General features: G+C 35.7%; 1 protein-coding gene across 4 annotated transcripts in view; it reads right to left on the reverse strand.

Moving 5' to 3' along the window:
* Nucleotides 1-6,878, reverse strand: part of LOC107631658 (ABC transporter D family member 1) — an 11,694-nt gene extending 4,816 nt beyond the window's left edge. For 2 of the 4 annotated variants that reach the window (XR_002359962.1, XM_021119840.1), the window contains exons 1-15: nt 6,449-6,873; nt 6,014-6,151; nt 5,550-5,832; nt 4,591-4,815; nt 4,061-4,258; nt 3,449-3,903; nt 3,177-3,315; nt 3,004-3,082; nt 2,602-2,840; nt 2,179-2,483; nt 1,994-2,099; nt 1,731-1,889; nt 703-802; nt 520-628; nt 181-271 (exon numbers count right to left, since the gene is read on the reverse strand). Coding sequence is in view for 3 of the 4 variants with exons in the window: in XM_021119840.1 (XP_020975499.1) it covers nt 181-271; nt 520-628; nt 703-802; nt 1,731-1,889; nt 1,994-2,099; nt 2,179-2,483; nt 2,602-2,840; nt 3,004-3,082; nt 3,177-3,315; nt 3,449-3,903; nt 4,061-4,258; nt 4,591-4,815; nt 5,550-5,832; nt 6,014-6,075 (2,550 nt within the window). In the remaining variant the exon portion in view is untranslated. Of the gene's footprint in view, nt 1-180; nt 272-519; nt 629-702; nt 803-1,730; nt 1,890-1,993; nt 2,100-2,178; nt 2,484-2,601; nt 2,841-3,003; nt 3,083-3,176; nt 3,316-3,448; nt 3,904-4,060; nt 4,259-4,590; nt 4,816-5,549; nt 5,833-6,013; nt 6,152-6,448 lie in introns of all 4 variants that reach the window. The other 2 variants (XM_021119841.1, XM_021119839.1) reach the window with 2 other exon arrangements.

Below are 7,187 nucleotides of genomic sequence, written 5' to 3' on the forward strand. Positions count from 1 at the left end.
GGAAGACACGATTTCTTAAAGAAAAATGTCCTTTGTAAAAACTTGGGCACTCCTTCCTCCTTAGAAGAATACTACTTGTGATTTATTAATAACAAATAATTGTCCAAGCACAAACACAGAACCTGCTTACACAGTGAAAAGAAATGGCAGTAAAGCTAATTAATGAATAGTGATTCGTACCTTGTAGAATGCATTTTTTCTCAAGTAGTTCTTAAGTAAATGTCTCGTCAAACGAATTCGCCATCCAAGGGCCAGCCTGGCAGTCAAGTGTCTGAAGAACAACAAATAATTTAGTTTAATTTGAGTTTTCATTTTCTGTTTTTACTTTCAATGTTTTCTACTTTTATAATTTTGTAAAGAAAAAAGAGAAAACAGGAGGTGAAAACAAAAGATAGTATTTTATTGTTTCATTGTTTTCTCTTTTTCTTTCACAAAATCTTGAAAACAGAAAACACTTAAAATGAAAAAAAAAATGTTTTGAGCTACCGGTAGTGTCATATATTTGAAAATGTCAATTACTTTATAGAAGGTGCAATGAATGAAGATGCAGCACTTTGGAGAACACTTGTACTGATCAGTCGAATAAAGGCGGCTTTATCCTGCTCCAACACAAACTTCACAGTAGTACCTGAAAACATAAATGCCCTAGCAGATTATATCTGTCGTCTCTCACAAATAACAGAGTTGAATACACAAGCATACCGTTCAATGATGCAATACGATCTGAGATCCATGTTCTTGAAACAACAAGGAAAGCAACAGCAAGTAGTTGTGCTCCTTGTTTATCAAATATGGTGGGCACCTGAAACCAAGTAGTGCTCCTTTTAAAAGGACGCTGGCTCATGGTAAAGCATAATGTAGATAGTGCACGATAATGATCATTTAGTTTCATTCATTTCATCGCAACAGAGAATATGACTAAGAATGCATTACTCGAAGATAAGCTTAAAGAGTAAAAAAATATATTTACTTGTTTAGACAAGTACTATCGTAATTTTTCAGAAATATAAATCATTCATGACCCTACATCAAGCAGATTAAGCTTTTGAGAGGGTAGGACTTTAACATGGTATAAAGCTCCCTGACCAGTTGATCAAGAGTATGATCATCTGCACCCCCGTTATTCAAGTTTGTTCCCATAGAACTCTTGCATGAGGGGTTGTAATGGTATGTTGAGATATAAACTGTTTATATACCTCCTGTTAACAAACTTCAAGAGCTTTGGAAGAGTTGGTCTTTGAGTAATTCTTCAATATGTTATGTCAGAGACTTTCAGATCCTATTCTTGTTATTAATTGGAACGAAGTTGCTATATTTTCAAAGTTTTGAAACTCAGATCAACGTTCTCAACCAATTGGGTATTAACACTCTTTTAAAATCCTGATTTTGTGTAGCTTCTCAACTAAGGCATATCTTGAGCATGCCTTTCAGAACTGACTAAATCCTAAAAACTACAACCAGCAGCAAGTAAAACTTTCACGGCAATATCATCATCAATCAGAGTACCGTAGAACCCATAAGTTGCAGGGGTGTAGAACTTGAGTACAGCAAAGTTGTAGTTGCGTAGGCATATAAATATATGTTTACCACAGGAAACAATAATATCTAAGATTTTCATAAATAACTCAGACACATGTAGAATTAATCTATTATGACAGGATAGTTGTCCATCCCCACCATATATACATCTGTGTGTGTGTGTTAAGAGCATATCTACAGAAGGTACTTACCAATACTTTGCTCATGGCAGCTACTCTTAGTGGCAATGGCCTTAAATTACTTTTAATTTGGGGAACAGCAGATGGTGAAATAGTAGGATTCATGGATGTAGATGATGATATCACTTCTGTGATATATGATTGTATCCTTGACTTTGAGAATGCAGAACCCTAGACAAGAAAAGAAGAAAATAGGAGGTAGGGAATACTTCATATTAATATAAAATAATGAACATTGAAGATATCACAAGAACCAGAATCAGAAATATTTGAACCTTTTTGTTCGTGGCAAATGCTTCTTGAACTGTCTCTGCATCACGCTGTCGCTTTGTCTGAGATGCCTTCATTGTATCAATCCCCAATTCAGAAGAAGAGTCCTCCCTGTAGCAAATTTGAATCCTATAAACAATAGCATAGATCCAAAGTTGAACAGCCACAAGCAGCATAGTAAAGTTCAAACCTTCTATAACGAACACTCCAGCCTCCCTCACCATCTAAGGATAAAACTACATCATGGAATGCAACTAATGCTGGACGATGTGATATGGTAATGCATGATGTTCCCATGGCCCGAACTTTAGTACAAAACCGTTCTTCCATGTCAGTTGTGACAGCACTCGTGCATTCATCCAGAATTGCAAATTTAGGCTTATGGTAGAAAAGCCTAGCCATGCCCAATCTTTGTTGCTCACCCAAAGAAAGCTCATCACCCCAGTTTACCTCTTTTTCAGGGGGGTAACGGTCCAAAAGATACTCAAGATCAACCTTGGACAGATGTGCAAGCAATTCAGATGAATAATAAAGTAAAGAAATATAACAATTCAATATAACTAAACAGTAATGTGGCATTGAAAAACAAAGTAGAACGAGATATGACATTCACATTTTTTAATAGCTCCACCATCCCATTATCTGTAAGCGATTCAACCTCTTGACCTGCAGTGAGTGGGTAAATTAACTGATCACGAAGTGTTCCTACAGCAGTGTATGGCCTTTGTGGCACATAAAAGATTTCCTTATTAAGATCAGAGCCAATGCCAGGTTTCACAATATGTCCAGATACCAATGGCCAAAGACCGCCTAAAACCCGGAATAGCGAGCTTTTTCCACTGCCATTTGGACCTTCAGCAAGAGAAAAATGAATGCCATATCAAAACAATTGACCACTAGGAATCCTTTTTTTTTTAATGGATAATAACAGAGTAACATCAATGTCAAGGCTGACTAACCTCAACAAGAAAGTGAAACAAAAAAGGACCACAAAGCAGAGAATTCAGATGGCTACCTGTAATCAATAGATTCGATCCTGACTCAACCCTAAGAGTCAAGTCATCCACTAAGACATTACCAGTGGGAGTTACAACCTGAATTTTGGGAGCAGCATCAATCAATATCAAAATAATAACAAAATCATAATGACAAGTTCAGGTGTATAGATGGTTCATTGAAATCACTTGCCTTGACACCAGAGAATTCAATGTAGTTAGCTTCACTTATGAAACTTCTACTTCCTCGTCTTTGGAGTGAAGATTTCTCATTCTCCAGGCTTAGCTCCCTTGATACAGCCATTAACTCATGAATGCGATCAGCATAACCACTATAAAACATATAGTTTACTTAGAATATATAGGCTTGAACTTTGCAAGGATTTGTATATAATATATGCCTACATACCAAGAATAAAAACCGATATCAACTTCTAAAAAGGATAAATGACAGATTTAATATACCTGAGTCGATTGAGCCGTCTTGCACTAATAAAAAGAGTTCCAAGTGACTGAAATAGGGAAACAATAACACTAGTATGATATCTTAGATTGCTTAGCATCTCTGCACGCCCTAAAGTTGAACTGTCAGACCTTAGATGGCCAGAAAAGAAAGGCTCAATTATCAGAATAACAGCAACTGTAGCACCAAGGTACTTCAATAAAAAGTCCTGAATCATGCCAAACCACCAATGGTCATGTAGGACACTACTCAAATGCCTAACTAAGGTCCTAAACTTCTGCTGAATATGGGCTTCTTCTCTCATCTCTCCACCATAAAATGCTATACTTTCCGAGTGAGTCCTCAATCGCGAGTGAAGCTGTCGATAGTCTCCTTCCAATTGCTGCTCTCTGGAGATTAGTTTACCAAATGGAGGAGACAATTTTCTGATTGTGGTCCCAGCTACAAGTACATAGCCCTGAAGAGGAAACAGCATTTATTGAGAATATAAAGACTGATTTCTGCGTAACATTTGTCTGACAGTCTCCAGCCATCAGCAACATATCTAGAAAAAATGTTAACAGTAACTGTCAATCAGACATCTGCATAACAGAAAACTTCAATTATGGTGGTACCAATATCCAGAAGACATATTTTGGACTTGCATATGAACACAGCCGCCAAGTGTATAGCAGTCCATCAGTTAGTGCAGTTAAATCATCCCGAACAATTTCACTTAATTCTGAGCAGAACCTTGGCACATCGCTGGCAATTCTTTGCTCTGGGTTAGTTATCCGACCATCACAATGTGATATTTTGTAGTACACCATGTTCTGGAAGAAAAATAAATAATAAATACAATGCTGACAATACAAGCAGAAATTAACAGTTTCATGAAGAAACTATTCTGGCGAATCCATAATCTTTATGCACCATAAGCCCCACAATAAAATTCTGGAAATATTTTGTGATTTATAATACTGCGAATTGAGAGTAAATAAGAAAGTGAATTTGACTTATAAACAGGTAAGAGATAACAAACTCAAGTAGGATTAACGTAAAAAATAAATGCAGATACTTCCAAAGACTGCAGGAACCCCTAAACAGATCAGAAGTGCAGTATAAACACCAAATATATACAACATACAAACTGAACAATATCTACCTCAAAATAGTGAGAATGAATAATTTTAGTCAATATTTTTCTGAATTGCAGACTCAAAGTCCCAGTAATGTACTTTGATGTAGAGTGGATAGTTGATAATAGGAAACACAAAAGAATATTTTCTGAAATTAGCCGAAGAAACAAAGGTACACGTTGCAGAAAAGCAGCACGAAATAGAAAGCCTTGCACTTTTGCTAGCCTGTTGCTCAAAGTGGTCCGCAGTACCTGCAAATATGAACAATTTCAAATGTTATTGATTTAACATCTTTATTATTTATTTATGGTGGAGCAACCAATGCATTTGCTTGTCTGACATTAATTTTCTTTGCTTTAACTCTCAGAACATAAAAGAACAAAAGATGAAAAGAAAAAAAGCTTGTCCCAACTCTGAGATTATCTACGTTAATTCAAGAGCATAGTTTATATGACATTTCAAATGCAATGTCCTAACTCCTATAAATGTTCTCACTCCGACATGAATCAAAAACTTGTTAAGTTAGTATAGAGTAAATATAACTGTTCTGTCTAATGATAATCTATGCTTTCAAGCAGTTTAAATTCCATTAGCAGAATCCCACAACTGCAGTTGCATTTCCCAGTCCAACAAGTATGAAACTCCAGTACATAATTATCCTTCATGGCCAACAAGAGAATGATATCTTCCCGGCATGCAATGCAGGAGAGTCCACTATTATCTAAAAACTGCATGGCGGGTCAGACAAAAACTTTTTTTTGTTTTTTATATATTATTTTGGTAAATACTTTTTGCATCAGCAATTGAGCATAGTGATTATACACGACACATTTGTAGATGATGCTTTACAAATAAGGCATACACTGGCTCACTAATCTCAAAACTAAACCAATAAAATATCACGTAATATATATGTATTAAAATATGCCTTATTCTGCATTGAAATGTTAAACTAAGCTTAAAGCATAATAAAATATAGGCTTACCACTATGGCAACTAAAGCTAAAAGGTTCCTTGCACCTAATTGGCCTATGTCAGATAGAAGAATTGCAGCAAGGACTTGAAGTGACTTCAACCCTCCTTTCTTTTGTTTATTTTGTGATGTAGTAATTCCCTTTGCAGCCTCCTCCTTTGTGAGGTCTTCTTTATCCTTGTTATGATCATTGGAATGGCCTAAGGCAACATGTTTATTAACTCTAAACCGCGATTGCACATACACAGCAGTTCCACCAGCAATAAAGATACCAGTTGCAAGTAGCAAAGTTTTTCTGCCATAGCCCAGAAGAAAAATAAATGAAGATTACGGTACGTATGATGAATTAGTTACACCTTCAGTTATCTTATTAATAATAAGCCGTAGAATGAGAAACCTAATACTAACAACAGCAGAAATGAAAAATTAATTGTCGCCACAGAAAAACAGATTAACAGAGTAAGAGTTAAATATACCTCCTTGAAGCTGCAAAATTCTGGCCCTTCTGAGTTAGCTGGAAGAGTTGAAGGGAAGCCATGGCGCAAGGCCAGCCTCTCTTTCACCAACAAATGAAATAGTTGAGATTGTTCCTCATGCATTCATGGCGCAAAAATCTATCAGACATTCAAAAAAAAAAAAGTGAAAGATCAGCATCTTGAACCGCATGAATTAGAAATCAAAAGCTTCAGCTCAATCAATTTCAGCATGCCGCTATTTACTCTCACAGATGAGGTTCCCACCGCACACACGTCAAACTACGCTAACTCAATGTGAAGGAAAACATATACGCTATAAAAAAGAATATTTTAACAGAGTTCCACCGAACACGTTGGCTGTAGCAGCGATCAGAATGAGGATTCAGTATCGTAAGAGAAAAATTATTCGTTCACATTGAAGCTCAAAGAACAAACCTAATAGACGCAATTGAGAATTCTCATTCGGTGACGAAAACTGTGAAGCAAAAAGCACAAATTGAGAGTGAAGGAAGCATGAAGTGACTGTATTATTGAATTAGAAAAAGAACCTTGGGAGGTAGGTTGCGGAATTTATAGCATACACCTACTTAACTAACATGTCCTGAAAGAAGAAGAAGAAGATGAATAAGAATCACCGAAAGAAGAGAAGAGAATTAATTGATGAAGATGCGTGAGAATAAAGATGCAAGAGAACGTGTTTTGTAGGGGTTGGTGGTTTTAACATAGTAGCATTGCCGCATCGATATCGGGTTGGGTTCGGCAACTTCATTACTATATAATTATTTCTATAAAAGGAAACTTGGTAGATAAATCGTTAAACGCCCATCTCTACAAATATTTAACGTATTCTTCCATGGTTCTTGGAGGCAGCTTAGACTTAAGAGTATCTTGAATTCTTGACGCCTGACTCAGTTATTTTTATTTTCATTACATGAAAAATTGAAAAGGAAGAGAGTAAGTACCTACCGGATCTGGCGGATCAGATAATTTATGTTTTACTACTATTATTATTAGAATTTTACAAAGAACTAATCGGATAAACAAAAATAATTAATTTTTAAGCGCACTACTTAAAATATTAAAACACATAAATATTATTATTATTATTATTATTATTATTATCAATTTAAAATTATATGACAATCATATTTTTTACAATATCCTAGTAAGTTAA

This window comes from Arachis ipaensis, chromosome B03 (genome assembly GCF_000816755.2).
Source record: "Arachis ipaensis cultivar K30076 chromosome B03, Araip1.1, whole genome shotgun sequence".
Lineage (NCBI taxonomy): Eukaryota > Viridiplantae > Streptophyta > Magnoliopsida > Fabales > Fabaceae > Arachis > Arachis ipaensis.